The 19,849-nt window shown below is 45.6% G+C and overlaps 1 protein-coding gene across 1 annotated transcript; it reads right to left on the minus strand.

Moving 5' to 3' along the window:
- Positions 1–1,186: 1,186 nt before the first annotated feature.
- On the minus strand, positions 1,187–19,011 carry LOC140850578 (endogenous retrovirus group FC1 Env polyprotein-like). The gene is made up of 2 exons (XM_073241682.1): positions 18,698–19,011; positions 1,187–3,387 (listed from the first exon to the last, which is right to left on the minus strand). The coding sequence occupies exon 2, from the start codon at positions 3,211–3,213 to the stop codon at positions 1,528–1,530; it is 1,686 nt and encodes a 561-aa protein (XP_073097783.1). The 5' UTR covers positions 3,214–3,387; positions 18,698–19,011; the 3' UTR covers positions 1,187–1,527.
- Between the last annotated feature and the right edge of the window lie 838 nt (positions 19,012–19,849).

Raw genomic sequence — 19,849 nt, forward strand, 5'->3', positions numbered from 1 at the left:
CCTTAATTACATTTGAAAGAAATGGTTCTCACATCTTTGAGAAAGACAGGCCTTGCAAGAGGCTTATTTAGCTTTTAAAATAAAATTACATATATTTCAAAGAGATGGAGAATTAATTTACAAAATTACAAGGTTTCTAATATAAATACTCTAGGAAAAGGGAAGTGAGTGTCTTCCCTTATTTTCAACAGGGAGAATTAAACCTCTTATTTAGAATTTGTATTTGCCCTTATGACTACTAGTCAACTACACTTCAGCATAAGGGGAATTTTATAGGTAGCTGTCTGAGAGCAAGTTCTCATAAAGGAAGGGACTGTGTGAGTAGGAAGGGGCTTCTCTGAGTACAAAAGGGCTTTGCTGAAGCTCGATAGCAATCAGAGAGAAAAGACAGGCTGAGAGCTGAGCACAAGTTCTGTTCCATCATTTTAATCTGTAATTTCTTTCTGAAACTCATTTAAACTCCTTCCAACTTGAGCCATCTATCCTTCCTCCCATGCCTGAATACCCAAGCTTCTTCCTTAAAAACAATTAAGAAATTACGCTAAAAGTCCTAAGGAGCTGCTCTCAGTTTCCCAGTGAGATTATTTCCAGTGAGAGGTGATAGACAAAATGACTCTAAGCCCCTGCAAACCAACTAAGCATGACAGTTTTTAGTCCCTTCTGCTCAGAAGCACACTCCTGAGGACTGTTCCATGATATATTAGAAGACATTTTTTGGCTCATAAATGATGCTCTCTATATGTATAGGCATTACATTACCAGTACACCTTGAAAGTAATTACTTCTGTTAGGCAGGAAAATAGATATGAGTGGGTTGAAAAAAGAATAAGGTCAGTAAAGTCCACTAGGAAAGACTCAGTAAACCCGTTAAAACTAGAAAGCCAAAAAAGACTCAGAGTTAATGAGTTAATCAGATAAAGCTCAAAAGGTCATTAGTAACTTGGCTTTGAGTGTTTGAATATTCCCCAGAAAGGAAAAGTGAAAGGAAAGGAGCGACACACAACAGCAATTCACCGGAGAGTTCTGCTTTATTAGGGAAAGGTGCTGGGTTATATAGGATGGGGCATAGGGTGATTGTGGTGTTACTTCTACGGGCTGGTGACTGTTGGCTAGGTGCTGGGATTGGGAGGGGGGCGAGAGGTGATTGGGCTTCAGGTGGCGCCGGCGGGAACCGAGGACCCCGAAAAGAAGCCGGAAGTTCGCCATCTTACTGGTGGGGACCCTTCATTCCCCCCTTTCTCCTCTATGGGTTTGTGGACGTTGCTTTCTCTCTGACTGCTTCCTGCTGAACAGGGGCGGAGAAGGGAGTGAGGGTTTGAGGATTGGGAGGAAAGGGTTGATAGGACTCCCTACAGTAAGGATGAGTAGATGTGGACTTCTTCAGGTTGGAAATCAATGAAGGTTCCCTGTAACCATAGGTTGAGGACCTGTTGATTCCAATGGTGCCAAGAGGATATGGGTGTCAGGAGCCAGACGTCTGCGGCCATTGTTTCCAGAAACAATTTCCAGCGGAGAGAGGGGTCCATCTCAGCATGTGGTGAGGAGGTCACGTGAGGGTGAGGGGTCTTCCGTGGCCAGAAGCTGGTAGTTCCTGAGTAAAAGCTGGTTGAAAGCTTGATTAGAGATTTTTCCGACTTGGGATTTGATGAACTTTATTATACAGGGTAAGAAGAGACAGACGAGAAGAATGACTATTATGGGGCCTGCAATGGGCCAGAGCCAGGTGAGGAGGGGGTTTGTTAGTATTGAAGAGAATGGGTTGGAATTGGAAGCAGAGTGGAGGCTGGAGGCAAGGTCAGTGAGTTTGGTGATGTCAGTTTCTACAATGCCGGATTCGTTGATGTAATAGCAGCACTCTTCCTGGAGGAAGACGCAGGTGCCGCCCTTCTCGGCTGTAAGCAGATCTAGGGCCCGCCGGTTTTGAAGGGTGACTTTAGCTAGCGAAGTGACCTGTCTTTGGAGAGAGGCAAGGGAATCAGCAGTGGATGTCAGGGCTCCCTCAAGTTTGGCGTCGAGATCTCTAACTGCCCATAGAGAGTGACCCAAGGCTCCTCCCGAAAACCCCACCCCAATGGCTGAGGTGATTAAAGAGATACCGACCATGATGGGAAGGAAAGCAGCCCTTTTTGTGCGTGAGTGCAAGGGAGGTTGGAGCTCAAGGAATTCTGCCATGCTGTAAAGTGTAAGCTGTGGGATTAGGGTGACGAGAATGCAGGGTGTATCGGAGTTGAGAGGTAGTGAGTTGAAAAGGCTGCCATTACACCAAAAGAAGTGTCCTGGTTGTGTAAAAGTCTTAGAGCCGGAGGTAGGGGTGTAGATAGAGAGGCAGTGAAGTGCACTGCAGGGGGGTGGAGTTGGGCCTACACAGTGGTGGATGGTGAGATTATCTGGGTATTCTGGTTCCCACAGGGGTATGTCTGCCAGGGGACGGAGGGGTTGTCCTTCTGCATGGAAGGAGTAGTTGGAAATATTGAGGGGCACGGCGGCCAGCAGTGGGCGCTGTAGTGATGCGCACAAGAAACAATTGGCGGTGTTGAGGGTGTGGTTGAGAAAGATGGTGGTGTCTTGAATGAGCTGTAACCAAGAGTAGGAGGAATAAGAAGATGAAGAGGCGCCGTCAAGAGTTTGGATAATGACTTTTTCGGAATGTCTGATATCTGATGCAACTTGAGAGATCTGGGAGCAAGAGGGAACATACTCTCGAGAGATATGAAGGGTACCATGGGGGGTCGAGGACCCCTTGTAGTAAACTGAGGCTCTTACTCCAGCAGCCCATCGAGAGTCCCAGGGATCTGGGATTGATAAGGAGAATGAGCCGTTGGGATATTTCATGAAACGGTTGGAGGAGTAATACTGTGGGTACTGGAAGTCACCCATGTAGTGAATGGTACAAGACCAGTAGGGGCATCCCCCGTAGGTGTCTTGCCATCGCCTGCAATAGGCTTGTCTTTGGTCATAGAGGAAGCAGAGGTAGGGAGAATAAAGGTAGCTGTAAATGAATACTTCAGTGGAGGGAGGAAAGTGGAGGTACAAAGGCTCAGAGCAGCCTTTCAGAGGGCAGTCTGATGTGGCAATGAGGGCAGTAACTTTTGTTTGATGCTGTGTGTAAGTCTGCTTGACTTTGAATCGCCATACAAAGGAGGGTGGGGCGGCAGGGAAGACAATAGGAATGAGGGAAAAAAGCGAGAGAGCAGTAAAGGAGGAAAAAGTCATGATTCAGGTATGGATGGCAAAGAGGGTGCACGGGAGATGCGGAGCTTCAAGGGATCAGAGGGATGAGGCGTGGTAGAGTAGACAGCGTCTTGGGCTGTATCCGAAGGACTCTGGATTGTGACTGATGGGTCTTGGGTGTCCAGAGAAGGTGAGTCTTGGGTATTTGGTTTCAACCTGGAGATATGAATCCAAGGGGTGACAGAGTTATCAGGCAGTGAGAGCTTGGCGGCCGAGGGGGTGCAGAGAATAACTGGGTGTGGACCTTCCCATTTCGGGGTGAGAGAGGGCTGATCCTCTGGTGGCTTATAAAACACTAGTTGGCCGGACTGTAAGACAGGAGGATTTTGGGAGGCGGATGGATCAGGAAGGAGCCAATCCTGATATTTCCACAATTCAGTGCGGAGGAGAGAGAGTAGTGGAAGGGCTATATTGGGAGGAATTGGTCCTTTGTGGGAAGGGAGCCCCAGGGGTAGAATCGGGCGGCCGTACATGATCTCAAAGGGTGACAAGAAGGAAGGTTTCTTTGGGAGGGCTCGAATGCGGAGTAGAGCTAAAGGAAGTAAGCGAACCCAGTCAAGGTGTAGTTCTAGAGATAGTTTGGTCAGGATGTCTTTTAGAGTCCTATTGGCTCTTTCTACTTTTCCTGAAGCTTGTGGTCGATAAGGACAATGTAAATGCCAGGGGAGCGAGAGCGACTTGGAGAGGTTCTGGATAATTTGGGCAGTGAACTCAGGGCCGTTATCTGATTGGAGGGAAGTGGGCATCCCGAACCTAGGAAAGATCTGGGTGAGGAGGATAGAGGCAACTATGGATGCTCGTTTGTTAGTGGTGGGGAAAGCTTCGACCCATCCTGAAAATGTATCTACTAGCACGAGTAGGTATCTGGTACGTCGTACAGGGGGCATGTTAGTGAAGTCTATTTTCCAATCTGCAGCGGGGACATTACCCCTTGCTTGATGAGCCGGGAAGGGTCGGGCTTTGAGGGGGGTATTAGGGTTAGTGCGTTGGCAGATGGTGCACTTGCAGGTGATTTGGTTAAGTAGGGTTTTGTCTTCAGGAGAGAGAGGAAAAAAAGATTGTAAAAAATGGATTAAGGATTGGGGGCTGGGATGGAACAGGTCATGTAAGAGGCGGAAGAGAGACTCTTTGTCCTGAGAGCAGAGGGCGTCTTGTGATAAGGCTAAAACCGCAAGGGCAGACGGATTGTTGTCTGGTGCGTTTTCTGATAGGGCAACTGACCGGGCTACTCTGTCGGCCTTGTTGTTACCTCTTGCAATGGGGGAGTCATCTTTTTGATGTGATTTGCAGTGAACTATGCCTAGTCGGTGTGGGAGTTGTGAAGCCTCTAAAAGTTTAGTAATTAAGGCTGAATTAGTTATGGAATTCCCTTTTGTGGTGAGGAGGCCTCGTTCTTTCCATACTGCCGCGTGGGAGAAGAGAATGTGGAATACGTACTTGGAGTCAGTGTACAATGTGAGAGACGTGTCCCGGGCCAGAGTGCAAGCTCTGGTGGCTGCAATGAGTTCAGCCTGCTGATTGGTTGTACCAGGGGGTAGGGCTCGTGCTTCAATGACATCTTCGAGGGAGACTACTGCATATCCTGAGTAGTGGATGCCCTCATGTTTAAAGGAGGACCCATCAGTAAACCAGATGAGGTCGGACTGTGAGAGGGCTCCTTCGGAGATCGTGGAGTGGCACGGAAGGAAGTTGTGAAGGGCTTCCAGGCAATCATGCGAGGGAGTATGAGGAGAGTAGGGCAGAGGAAGAAGAGTGGCCGGATTTAGGGGCGGGCAGGGGAGGAAAGAAATGTTTGGATTTTGGAGGAAAGAGGACAGTAAGGTCAGGAGTCTGGAGGGGGGGAGAGTCTGTAAACTTTTGTAGGTTAAGAGATCTTTTAGGTGATGTGGGGACAGAATGGTAAGGGGCGCTCCAAATGTTAGTTTATGAGCTTCTTTCTGCAAGAGCTGTCCAGCGGCTAATGCCCGTAGGCAGGGGGCCCATCCCCGAACTGTGGGGTCTAATTGCTTGGAGAGATAAGCTACTGGGGCAAAGGATGGGCCATAATATTGGCCTAGGACTCCTAGAGCTTGACTGGACCTCTCATGAATGTATAATGAGAAGGGTTTTGACAAATCAGGGAGATGGAGAGCTGGAGCTTTTACAAGGGCTTGACGGAGCTTAATGAAGGAGTGTCGGGGTGAGGATGATAATGGTTCTTCAGGGGGGCCCTTGCTGAGGTCATATAGGGGTCTTGCCAAAAGGGAGAAGTTAGGGATCCATGCTCTAAAATACCCAGCCAAGCCTAGAAAGGAAAGGATTTCTGTCTTGGTTTTGGAAACGGGCAGGTCAGAGAGGAGTCGTTTTCTGTCTAAGGTAATGGACTTTCTTTGTTGAGACAGAAGGAATCCAAGGTAAGTGACAGAAGGGGAAGAGATTTGAGCTTTGACAGGGGATACTCGGTAACCTCTGGAAGCTAGAAGGTTAAGTAGAGACGCAGTGTCAAGTTGAGACTGTTCCCATGAGGGACTGCAGAGCAGAAGATCATCTACATATTGTAATAAAGTGGACTCGGGGTGATCATGGTGAAACTGTTTGAGGTCTTGAGCTAGGACTTGTCCAAACATATGGGGACTATCTCGGAAGCCTTGTGGTAAAACTGTCCAAGTAAGCTGTACAGAATGTCTGGTGTATGGGTCCGTCCAGGTGAAGGCAAAAAAATCTTGGGAGGAGGGGTCTAGAGGAATAGAAAAAAATGCGTCCTTGAGATCTAGGACTGAGAAGTGGGATGCAGAAGCAGGGATCTGCGATAAAAGGGTGTATGGATTTGGAACTAAGGGATGGATAGGGACAACGGCTATGTTGATGAGGCGAAGGTCTTGGACAAGGCGGAAAGATCCGTTGTTTTTTTTCACAGCTAATATGGGGGTATTAAATGGGGAGTGAGTGCATCTGAGGTAGTTTTTGTTTAAGAGATCTTGAATGATGGGTTGGAGGCCTATGAGGGCTGAAGTGGTTAGGGGGTATTGGGCCTGACAGATATACTGAGAGGGGTCACGTAATTTGATAGAGGCAGGGGGACATAGGGCCATGGAGGGGCTTGTAATGTCCCAAACTTTGGGATTTACAGGGTGTATAAAGGCAGAACTGGAGCTTTCATTGGGTAGAGGGGAGTTGTTGGCTCTGAGGGCCATCAGAAAGGGAGTACTGGGGGCTGTGGGATTGGATATAGTTATGGAAACGTGGAGGAGGGAAAGGATGTCCCGTCCTAGTAAAGGGATGGGACACTGGGGCATAACTAGGAAGGAGTGGGAGAAAGGTATGGGACTGTCTAGGATTGTGCATAAAAGGGGGGGGGGTTTAATGGGAAAATCTGTTTACCTCCTACCCCGACTATAGGAGTAATGGCTGGCGTGGTAGGGCCCCGGTATTCTCGCAAGACTGAGAAGGTGGCTCCTGTATCTAGGAGGAAGGAGATGGGGCGACCGTCTACTGTTAAAGTAACCCTGGGCTCCTGTTTGGTGATGGAAATGGTCGGGCGAGAAGCCCCTGGGCCCCGTCAATCTTCTTCTGCCAGCCCCACTACGGTGGGCTTAGGATGGGGGTTGTTCGTCCAGCCTCCCCTTCGGGTGGTTGGGCAATCAGACCCCCAGTGGCCCTTTTTGTGGCATCTGGGGCATGGGGTGGTAGGAGATCTGGGGGAGGGGCACGCCCTTGACCAATGTCCCTCTTTTCCGCACTTGAAACAAGCTCCTGGGGGGGGCTTGTCTGTAGAGGGGCGCCCAGGTTGTGGTTTTATCAGCTGGGCTAACATCTGGAAATTGGCCTGATCAGCTTTTTGTTTACGGCGTTCTTTCTCCTCCTCCCGGTTATGGAAGACTTTAAAGGCCACTGTTAGGATCTCAGTCTGTGGGGTAGTGGGGCCCTGTTCTAACTTTTTGAGTTTAGCTTTAATGTCGGGGTAGCTTTGAGCTAGGAAGTATGTCATAAGGACCTGTCTTCCTTCAGGTGTTTCTGGGTCCAGGCTGGTATACTGTAATAGGGCTTGAGTGAGTCTATCTAAGAACTCGGAGGGGGTTTCATCTCTCTTTTGAATTATGTCTTGGAGCTTTTGAAAACTGACTACTTTACGAGCTGCCTTTTTTAGACCTGCTATTAAGCAGGAGGCAAAAACATCTTGAGAGTGGAGACCCACAGCGGTGTTATAATCCCAGTGTGGATCTTGTTCGGGGACAGCAGTGGGACCAGGGGGACAGGTGGGGTCAGTCCTGTGGGTTTCGGTAGCATGCATTTGGGCGAAGTCCCAAGCTCGTCTACGCTCCTCAGGGAGGAGAGTATTGGCCAGGAGCATGAAAATGTCATGATGCGTGAGGCTGTAAGACTGGAGGGTCCATTGAAACTCCCTGATGTAGGTCGTGGGATCAGTGGAAAAGGAACCTAGGCGTTTCTCTAGTTGGGCTAAATCTCCTAAGGAGAAAGGGACGTGAACGCACAAGATGCCTTCGGATCCTGCTACCTCCCGGAGCGGGGCGATAATTTTGGGAGGCCCTCAGGACCGAGTCTGAGGGGGACTGAAGGGTTCTGGCTCAGTCTGTGCAGGGGAAACAGGTAATGGGGGCAAAGCTGCGATAATTTTGGGAGGCTCTCGGGACCGAATCTGAGGGGGCAAAGACGGACGAGGCTCTTGGAACTTAGTTAGAGGGGGGCTGAAACGCTCAGGCTCGATTTGCGGGAGGGGGGAAGGTGAGGGGGATGGAGGAGGAGGTGGTGAGGTGCAGGAGGAGATGGTGGAGGAGGGGGAAGGGAGAGGATGGGAGGCTTCTGCGGGGGTGGAGGTGGTGGCGAGGATAGGGGAGGGGGGAGGGGCTGTTGTAGGAGAAGAAGGGGAAGGGAGAGGATGGGAAGCTTTTGCCGCGGGGAAAGAGGCAGCAGTGGCGGCGGTAGAGGAAGGGGGAGGGGCTGTTGTAGGAGGAGAAGGGGAAGGGAGAGGATGGGAAGCTTCTGCCGGGGGGAAAGCGGCAGCGGTGGCGGCGGTAGAGGAAGGGGGAGGGGCTGTTGTAGGAGAAGAAGGGGAAGGGAGAGGATGGGAGGCTTCTGCCATGAGGAAAGAGGCGGCAGCAGCGGTGGAGGGTGGAGGGGTTGTAGGAGGGGGAGGGGCTGAAGGGGGAAGTCTGTATGGCGGAGGCTCCTTGGCCGGGTCAAAGGTAATTGAAGAGGGACTTGGAGTGTGTGGAGGGGAGGGAGACGGCTTGCTGGCTAGGAGAACTTGGGGCGGGGAGCAGGTGGTGCAGAGGCTGGGATTTTGAGCTAGGAGGCGAAAAGCTTCGATATAGGGAATCTCCTTCCATTTTTTCAGGCGCTGGCAGTAGTTAAAGAGATTGCGAGTGATGTTAGGATCAAGAGTTCCCCCTGTGGGCCATTGGTTGTTATTGTCTAGTGGGTATGTCGGCCAATCTTGGGAGCAATATTTACGGAGAAGTTTTGGTTTTATATCAGGCGTCAGGGAGAGGGTAGCTAGATGCTTAAGCAGGCATTCAAGAGGTGAACTTTCAGGGAGGGATGAGGAGGCTCCCATGGCTAAAGGACAGAGAAGGAGACAAACAGGGGAAGACGAACGGCGATCCTCGGACTGGAGGCAGACCACAAGGAGACAAAGGGCATCCCCGATGATCCTTGGTGGTCTGCGGAAACTCATATACGAGTCGGAATTTCTTGGGAAGTGTGGGTCGTCACCCAGACTTCCCTAAGAAGGCAGAGTGCCGGAGTCACGAGGTATCTAGCGCTAGGCGTTTTCAGCAGACCGAACAGGTTTCGGCGGACAGAACAGAAGGAGGAGGGGGCGGGAAAGGGAGCGTTCTCATCCGCAAAGGAGTCACCTCATTTATGGCTGTTGGAGGGGGAGGGGGCTGAGAGTCTGCTGCAGCTGTGAAGGCCTGAGGTGGGGGTTTATGGCTTTTGGAGGAGGGGCCTGAGGGTCCGCTGCAGCCGTGAAGGCCTGAGGCGGGGATTTATGGCTGTCGGGGGAGGGGCCTGAGGGTCCGCCGCAGCCGTGAAGGCCTGAGGCGGGGGGCGTTCCCTCCTCGTCCCCGAGCGTCAGGGCCTTGCCGGACGATCATGGTCAATGGCACTGCGATACCTCAGGGAAGAGTGGCCCACCCCGGGGAAATTTTGTTTAAAAAGTTTCAGCTGAGGCGGGGGTTTATGGCTTTTGGAGGAGGGGCCTGAGGGTCCGCCGCAGCCGTGAAGGCCTGAGGCGGGGAGCGTTCCCTCCTCATCCCCGAGCGTCAGGGCCTTGCCGGACGATCACGGTCAATGGCACTGCGATAGCTCAGGGAAGAGTGGCCCACCCCGTGGGGGGGGGGGGTACTTACCTAAGGGCCAGAGAGGAGTGGTGAGTGTGATGAGCCAGCGCCGGAAAAAGAGGACGAGGGCAAGCTGCTGCTGGTGTTGGGGGAAGACGGGGCCCAGTTGGGGTGTCCCGTCTCCCGGGTTTCGGCACCAATGAAAGGAAAGGAGCGACACACAACAGCAATTCACCGGAGAGTTCCGCTTTATTAGGGAAAGGTGCTGGGTTATATAGGATGGGGCATAGGGTGATTGTGGTGTTACTTCTACGGGGCTGGTGACTGTTGGCTAGGTGCTGGGATTGGGAGGGGGGGAAGAGGTGATTGGGCTTCAGGTGGCGCCGGCGGGAACCGAGGACCCCGAAAAGAAGCCGCAAGTTCGCCATCTTACTGGTGGGGACCCTTCAAAAAGTATCTGAGCACAGCCCATGTGTTCATTGTGTCAATTAGATCATGCCATTGTAAGATTTACTCAGGCCTGCTAAAAGGCCCACCTATAAACAGTGTAATAAAGACAAGAAGATTCCATCTTAAAGCTAAAATTGCATTTTTAAAAAAGCCAAGAAGTTAAGAAGTAAGATTCTTGACTTTTTAGCAAACGACAATAACTCAGTCCACCTTGTGGGGCTGGGCAGGCAGTCTTAAATGATATGCTCCCACACCAGGAAGCTGCTATCCTGAGGTGGGGAACCAGAGCACTAAATTTCTTGTATTGTTAATTTTAATTATTCAGATATCACTTAACAAGTCTGTGCCCCCAGCCCTTCGTCATTCCTGAAAATTCTTTAAAAGGGGACACCCCCAACCTTTCAGTGTGCTTCTTGCTCTGGGGTCACCGGAACTTTCTAAGTGCATAACTTTAACTTTTTCCCAACCTTTCAACCTTAAGCTTTCTCTCTCCAACCTTTCAGGGTGCCTCTCTTTACTAAGGTCACCTGTACTTTTCTCTCTTTAAGTGACTTTAAACTTATAATCTGCTTCACTAGTGTGTCTCTGCCCTTCAATTGTTACAGTGGGGACAAGAACCAAGGAAAATACACAACACCCCCCACCAACACTTCCACACCTTTAGGTCCCTCAGATTTGCTAAAGTGTTTCATGAGCCAGAATTTCCCATTGTACAACTTACAATTCTCTAGCATCAGGAAATTTGCAATGGCTCTCCAGGGCCCACATTCAAGAAATTGATATCCTAGTCCCCTTCATGGGCAAACACTGCCTGGGTCTAGTCCTTCATTCAGGCAATGCTTCCTTAATGCTGAGTGTGTACCAGGAAATGTCCTTGGTTCTGGGGATAGGAAATGAAGGAGACACAGCCCCTGTCTTTCAAGAACTCAAAATATTCTTATATTCAAAGAGAGATAGGACTATATGTTATCGAGCAGGGAACTACCTACCAACCACTAAGGCTTATAAACATGGAATTTTCAAAAGGCTGGATGACAGAGCAGGTGCTGGCTGAACTGACATAGAGGCTGTATGAGAAGTCCAGTTTGGGGGTGTCTTCACCCAGGTCAAGGCATTTTAAAGGGAAGCAAAATCAAAGGGAAGATACAAGAAGCATTTTCAAAACATAAATCCAAGATAACTTCATGTCTATCTTCTACTGAAAACTTTGAGTTTTAAGTACAAAGATTTCAAAGCTCAGCTCTACCACCTAGTAGCTGAGTGACCTTCAGAAAATTAACCTCTCTTGGCTACAATTTCTTCATGCGTCAGGTAGGGATGGTAATACCCATTTCAGAGGGTTATTGTTAGTACTAAAAACTTAGGGTTCCTGCTACATAGCAAAGGTGGCTATTATTATTCAAATATGATTACTCTTATTATCATTTCCATAAATCAAATCAGACAACTTTCATTTTCCCTTATCTTCAATTTGTATTCAAAATATATTTTAAAATTCTAGGTGCAAGATTAAAATGAATACATTTTTACATATAGATATCTCTGTAAGACTTAAAAAATGGAACAAGGTTACCTCTGAGAAGGTATACAGAGACATGGGGACAGAGATGGGAGACTTAATTTTTTTTATATGTATACATATATAGGAGCAAAGTTTGGCTATATAGAAATAATCATAAAAGATCTTTGCATGAGAGTGAGGAAAATAATTGTAATAAAAAGAGTTAACATTCATTGAAAGCTTCTCCTATGTCTGACACTTATTAAAACTATTTTATTTGTATATACTTATTCAATATTCACAAACAATGAGAAGGGAATTAACACTTTCTGCAAATCAAAGATGGGACCCAAGGAGGCTTAATTATACACCCAAGATTATTCGTATATTAAGTAACAGAACTTAAGATTTGGATCCAAACACTCTGGTTCTGTGTGTGTGTGTGTGTGTGCGTGACTGTGTGTATATGTGCACACAGCCACACACACACAATACAAAACAACTCTCTATATGATCACAGTAGGATGTGCCCACAGCAGTATCCACAGCCGACATAAAATTGATGATTTGTTCCTATGCTTCACCAGTCTGACACTATGGTCCAGTGACTGACCACCTTTAACAACTTGTTGATATCCATGGCTTTTCAATGGATTCCACAAATTGAAGTCATTTTATAGAAGAAAGAAGAATAAAAATTAAAGAACTGAAAAATATCTCTGATGCCTGAACATCTTAGAACTACTGATACTGATTCATCCCCATAGCCAAATTAAATGTCAGGATCCAAAAGCAAATAAAAAATCAGTGAGTCTTTTTCCTGACTCTTGCAAGAACCTGCAATTTTTTTTTTGTGATCTGTCTGCTCCTCACCTGCCAAGTGAATTATTAAATTTATGAGGATGAAGCTAAGCCAGAGCTACTGATCAGTGAAATTGGTTGCAACTGGGTGGAAGAGCTGCACTGCTGAGAACTCCAGCAAATGGCAACATCACTCAAATCCTGCAGGATTCTGCTGTGAAAATATTACTAAGTTGCATGCACTTGGATGCCTGGATGCCAGAGGCTCAGGGGAAAGGTTATTTTATGAGCCTTGTAAAACTTGTGTACAATGCTGGGCCAATTGCTCCTCAAAGAAATCAGATTAGAGTTTAAAAGTCTGATCAACTCTGAAACTGGCCTTTGTTTATCAAGATGTTTTTCAATCAAAACCTACTTTCTAGAGAATACCTTATTAAAATAGGTTTCCCACAAAAAAAAACAAACAAACTTTCTTTTTCTTTTTCTCTTTTTTGTATCTATATGAGATGATGGACACTAACTAAATTATGTGGCAACCATTTCACAATATATAAGTCAAGTAATTATGCTACATACCTTCTCCAGTGCTGCAATTATATCTCAATAAAACTGGGGAAAATTTTAAAATAAAAGAGCTTTTATCTACTATTTGAGAACTACTTTTCTGAACTCAAATTTATTACTCTGAACTAGTTGTTCACAGCTTACATGAGTCATTTTCATATCTTTTATTTGTTGTTAGAAAGTTCAGAGTCTAATGGAATAGTAGAACCAAAATGTGATGATAATGGATTTGACAAGTACTGGTAGAAGAATGGCTTCCCTTAAGTCTGGAGAGCTGCAAGCAAACCCATTATTCACGGATACCAAGACATTGACTGTTGTCTCTGAGGAATGAGAACATGATTGTGTTGATATCCTGTTCAAGCACCAGGAATGTTATAAATAGCCCTCTAAACTGAACCACAGGGATTGCCAGAGTAAGTTCTTTTGAAATAGAGTTGAGAACTCCAAGATTAGAAAAGTAATGGAATACAGTAATTGCATTTCCCAATATGGCAAGAGCCTAACTTTGCATTAGCTGTGTTCAAACTTGCTAGTGGTTTATCAGATTTTCAGCCTGATACAGCATGCCCCAAACTAGCTCCCATGACAGACCTGACATCTACTTGTGCTTATACTTCACTGACCATTTTGGAATATATGTTCAACAGTCCTAAAATCCACAAAAGAAACAGTTCACTAACAGAAGGAGATCTTTTCTGAGTTACTTAATCATCATTCTTATTTACTTAAGGTCAGAATCCCTAAGTTTATGGAGAAGAGGTATTTTTCTAAACTATCAGCTAAGTCCAGGCCATTTTATCTCCATTTATGAATTAATTTGTAAGCTTTAGACAACAAAAAAGGTGGCCCAGAAACAGCCACTTTCTTTTTCTCTCAAGAATCTCAGTAAGGACTAACGTTCTTTTGGCACACTAGGAAGTTTTCAACTTCTTCCTATATTCAGCTCTCTGACAAGAAATCTCTGCAGTGGAGATCGGGATACGCTGTTAGCATTAGCAAAGTCCTACTGCCAAGGTAATTTTTAAGATCAGATGTTCTAGAGTCACCAGGGTATATGCATGGTTAGAATCTGCTTTCACTGACAAAACAACAGAAACAGCTGATAAATCATATAATCCTACCAAATCAGTCTATGTAGCATTTGCCCTTCACACCATAATACCTCAGTGTGTGTTTTCATGTGTAGAGCCCTGGTTTAACTTGAATTTAATTTCTTCCTTGAAAAATACCATTTACTTCCCCCCAGAAAGAATCTCAAAATCCATGTGGCTCAGAAAGCTTTGTGACATTTATAGTGCTGCTAATGTGCAAATAGCCGTGAAGAGATGAACACAGAGACAGGAGGGATTGGCTGCCTCTCTGAGCCCCTTCTAGCTTTACCTCCATTAAATCTTGCCACTTAAGAAAAATCAGGCTCCTAAATATTGAAAAAGTGTAGTTTATTGTAAATGTTAAGTTTTTCTGATTGAACTATAAAAATATCCCTTATCAAATTCTCAAAAGTTTGCAATAAATAGGCATAGCCAGCCTTAACCTACTATGATTTCTGAGTTCATCTCCAACTGTCTCAACGGTCCAAAATTTGCAGAGAATGCTTGGGCTGAATCCACTCATAGAATAATCATTATAGATATAAAATATAAAAATAAATCAACCCCATAACAGAACTGCTCTGTGGTCATAGACCCATTAATACATCTCCTTGTAGTTTAAAAACAATAAAGTATTAAATGTAACCGAAGTGAAGTTCAGGATAATTAAGTGAGGGTCCCATCAACAGAAGTAAATAGAGCACAGAAAGACCTGGCACAAAGTGACAGTTCAACTCTTAGAAAATTTAAAGGTAGTGCACTCAGATGACACCCAGTGGAAGGAAAGGAATCAGTGGGTAATATATTACTATACTAAGCATTTGAGAAATATGAAGTGAACAGTAGCTATATGAGCAGTGTAATTGTGTGACTCTTGCTAGACCTAGTTGGAACTCTGCAAAAGATAAAGTGACGTGAAAGTGTTTAAATGGCAAATAAAAGCTAAATGTAGATAGTTGCAGTTCTGGTTCAAGGTGGTGAAGTAGGAAGATCCTTAACTCACCTCCTCCCATGGACACATTGAGCCTATAGCTGCATATGGGACAATCTTCTTTTTAAATAAAACCTAAAGGCTGGCTGAATGCTAACTATACATGAGGCAAATAAAAAAAAAATCACATCCAAACAGGGAAGAGAGGCTGGGACATTTTGCCACAAATGCCACCACCATCACGGCAACCCACAGTCAAGAGAATTCAGAGCCTAGAGCTTCTCACTGAGGATGAAGGGTTCAAACCCTACCTGAGAGCTCTCAACTGTAAGACATACACTGGAGAGATGAGCCTCCGGAACATCTAACTTTGAAAATCAACGTGGATCCCATCATAAGACCCAAAAGACTGTAGTAATCTGAGAAACAGCTTTTAAAGGGCAAATGTGCTCAGACTCACCCACCCTAGGGCCCAGCTCAGAGGCGGCCAGTCATGCCCATATTTAAAGTGAAGGAAGCTTGCCTGCGTATATTAAAACAGTGGCCACAGGTTCCAGAGAAAGAGCTCTTAAATGACTTGACTCCTAGAGCACAGCTAGACTCAACAGACCCAGGAGCTCAGTCTTTCTGCAAACACACATCTAGGACTGACTGTAATTCTTTCCAAAGACATCGGAGGATGGGTGCTCTCCCTGTATTCACCCTCTGTCACACTCACTCTCTGCCACATTCCAGAGAGCCAGTGTCTGGTGTCCTGGTTTTTATGTTTAGCACTCCAGTTTTTGCAGCTGCCACAGAGGGGATGCCCCTTAATCATCTGGCCCAGATGTCAGGGGGGCTTGCATTTCTCGGTCACATGAGACTGTGGCAATCAGAGAGATCATTTTTGGCAAGCTACCATGCCCAGGGCACTGAATAGGTAATAGACTGAGGCATAATCCCTAGTTTTCTGTGAAGGAGGGCCCTTTACTTGGCCTGGAACTTCAGTATGAGGGACAGGCATTAGGTTGGTGCACATTTAGTGATATAATGAATTGCTCTCAAGAAATGTAGGCTGTCGATGCCATCTTGGCATTCACCTTCTGTCTAGCTTCAACTTGGCAATATCACACTGAAAAGAGTTTATACACTCATTTGGAGCCCCAATTTCTGCAACTGCCACCTAGAGGACACCTCCAGATAAACTGGCTCTGGTGGCCAACAGGGCTTATTCACATGGTCCCATAGGATGGTATATGTTTACATGTTTCCAAAAACTGATCCTGAAGGTTTGGCTTCTACTTAGCCTGAATCCAGGTGCTGAGATCCTCCCATCTGGGACACTGACAGGTCTTGGCACATCCTCAACCACTGGAAACTATCAAAAATATGACACGCTTCTTGGACAGGCACAAAGGATCAAGAGACAGCAAAGAGAAGAGGCAGAGATGAATGACAAGTTCATCTCCTACACAAAGCCACTCCTTCAAGTCTGGGGGACATGGCTGTATCATCTACGATATAGAAACCAACACAGAGAGTCGAGCAAAATGAAGAAACAGAGGAATATATTCTAAATGATTGTACAAGATAAAACCTCAGGGGAAAAAAAACCTTAATGAAATGCAGATACATAATTTATCTATAAAGAGTTCAAAGTAATGGTCATAGAGATGCTCACCGAACTGGGGAGAAGAGTGGATGAACACACTGAGAACATGAACAAAGAGATGGAAAATAATAAGAAAAACCAAACAGAAGTTACATAGTTAAGAATAAAATAACTGAACAATACACTAGCATGGTTCAATGGCAGTCTAGATGAAGCCAAAGAAAGGACTGGGCAGCTGAAAGACAAGGTAGTGGAACTCACCCAGTCAGCTTAGCTGATTCTGGAGCTGAACCTTAAGGCTTTTGCTTTTATGCTCTTCTGAGCATTGAGATGATATGTAGTAAGTCTGGCTAGCCTTCTGGAGAAACCACAAGGAGAAATAACCTGAAGAGGCAGCGTAGAGGCAGAGAGGCCCTGGAACTGCATGGAGAGAGACGCAAGGTTGGCCCAACATCCCAACTGATCCACACCACAGCATGCAAATGTGAGCAGCACCATTTTGGACTTTCTGGCTGCAGCTGCTGTCTGACTGCATGAGATCCCAAGAGAAATTCGTAGAAACACCATCAGCCAAACCCTTGTCACCCCACTGATACGTAAGTAATAGCAAAATAGATGTGATTATAATGTACCTTTGGAGTGATTTTTTTTTCCCCCTGGCTAAGGCAAGAGAGAAGAATTTCCAATCGGAAGACACTGAGAGAGGCCAAAACCAAAACCAAAGAGAATTAAATGGGAAATTAAAACCTAAGAAGCCAAAAGAGAGGTCCCAAGTGTTTGGAGCATGATTAAGCCAAGAACTCCAAGCATGTAATCATATTTGAAGCCTGCATTTGGGTGGTAGAGTAAGTGGTAAATAGGATAGCCAAACTCAAAAAGCTAGGAATGAAGTCATTAAGTACAATTACTGGCTGTGCTTTGTTCAAAAACATTGAGGCTAAGCTCTTAAGATATGAAACACTAATTTTCAAACATGCATGGTAATTCCCTGCTGCCTTGAGGCTTTATGGAATGTAAGCGAATTCAGCAGCTGGGGGAAAAGATCATGATGTACCATTTGTCTACCCCTTTTTAAATTTTGTTTTATTTTATTGCAACAAAAATATTTAAATTGACTTAAAAGCTGTTTTTGAGTACTGAATCCATTACTTTGCAACCCTGGGAGAATCCCCTGTGGAATTTCCTTGCAATACTGTCATCTAGGCTACCATTCAAAACATCTAGATCAGTAGGTCTGAGGTGGAGCCCGGGACACACATTCTGTTTATTCACTTATTTTTCGTCCCACCGATGTCACAGATGCTCAATCAAGGTAGAAACTGAAGGGTCCTCACCAGTAAGATGGCAAACTTCCGGCTTCTCTTCGGGGGTCCTCGGTTCCCGCCGGTGCCACCTGAAGCCCAATCACCTCTCGCCCCCCTCCCAATCCCAGCACCTAGCCAACAGCCACCAGCCCCGTAGAAGTAACACCACAATCACCCTATGTCCCTTCCTATATAACCCAGCACCTTTCCCTAATAAAGCGGAATTCTCCGGTGAATTGCTGCTGTGTGTCGCTCCTTTCCTTTCAGAAACCAATGCCCTCATCTATATGAGGGTCTGAGGTGAACTCTGGAGATGATTCAGAAATAAGTAATGTGTGGCTGCTACCCCCAAAGAATATACAAATTACATTTGGACAAATTACATTATCTCAGGACAGTAGGGTATGGTAGCCATTAGCTATCTTTCCTTTGCTTTTCAGTATTTTATAAAATTTCAATAATTAATGTGTATTATTTTGTGACAGAATGAACCTTTATTTTTAGATACAAGAGCCTGAAATCTTTTTGCCCTCTCCTGTTTGTTTTGTATATGAATCAGAAAAATGTATTGACAATATATGTGACTAATAGCTTGCAGGGAATATTGTACATAGTTCCTATAGGCAATGGTCTTATAGGCAATTAAGAATCCATGAATATCTGGAAGAGTGAAACCTGAGTTTACAAAACCTTTGAAAAGTTTAAAGGACTGAACAGGAGTACATAGCCCTTTGCAAGCACTTAAAAGAGGAAATTTTAACAAATATTCCTTCTATTCTTGTTTGTCTAGGACAAAAGTTAACAAATCAACAGTTGTTACATACAGAAGTTGCATTTTTAAGCAGTTAAATTATATAAAATGAAAGTCTGAACCCCAGGTTCCCTCCACCCCACATCCATTTAGCTGGACTAAGAAAGGCCCTCACAGGGTCTGTTTATAGTTACTTACTAGTCCTTTTCTGTCTGCCAGGGGCGATGTCTACAAAATCTTCATCTTGTCTGGGGCATTCTCTGACCTTATTTTTCAAGTTCTGAAAGGAAAATTCTTTCAGAGCTTGAGCCAGGAAAAGAATCTGCAGGTGACCCTCACTGCTGTGATCCATAGGGGCCACCTTTAACAAGAGCAAAACACAATCATTTGAGGAATCTCTACTGCTGAGCCAATGCGTGGCCCAGCCCTGCAGACGGGAGACCCCCAAAGGGTAAAGGACAAAGGGGACCTTCCAGGCCGCGCAGCGGGATTGCGCGCTTCATGCTCTGGGTTAGGACCCGGCGGCCTTGCCTCGGGGCGGACTTGTGTCCACGGCAGTGATCGCGCTGGGCTGCTCGCCAGCTAGCCTACACGGGCCCCATCGCGCTGTTAGGCTGACCAGAGTTCCCGGGGGAGGGTTTCCTCTGCCTTTCCCTTTGATATTTATTTATCGCTGCGGGTCGTTTGGCTGGCTCGGATTTTGGCTCAGTTTGAAGGCGGCTGCCCCTGGGTGGGATTGAGACACAGATTTCTGTTCAGATATATTCACCACACGCAGTGCATCTGCAGTTACAGCTACTAATGCGACCTTAGGATTTTCTGTTCTTATAACGTCAAAGCCACAGGGTGGCCAGAGACAAAATGAAGGCGGTTTAAACAAAAGAAAAAGTCGAATTACAATAAACTTCTGAATCTAAATCTTCATTAATCCCAAATGGTGATAAAATGTCTTATTTTTATTTGACTTTGATCAAAGACTTAGCTAAACATTCTGTAATGTTTTATTATATGAAACATATTATACAAAATAGAATGACATAAAAATTATAGCAGATCATTTCCATCTGTCAATTTGAAACTTGCTTTCTTTACCCCAGAAGGTGTTTTTTGGTTTTGGGGTATCTTCTCTTTTTTTGGTGATTAGTGTTTATTATTGTTGTTTTGGACACTCCAAGTGTATTTCCCCAAAGCCTTTCCTTGAAAAGATCTCTGTAAAATAGAAACACAATGCCCTCACTTTGGGATTTAAACCATGAAAATAATGAAAAACTTACTCTTGTCAATAGAACTGTCTAGAAGGAAAGAGACTTGTTGAGTTATATCTAGAGGACACCTGCACTACTAATTATT

The sequence above is a fragment of the Manis javanica genome, chromosome 7 (assembly GCF_040802235.1).
Source record: "Manis javanica isolate MJ-LG chromosome 7, MJ_LKY, whole genome shotgun sequence".
Lineage (NCBI taxonomy): Eukaryota > Metazoa > Chordata > Mammalia > Pholidota > Manidae > Manis > Manis javanica.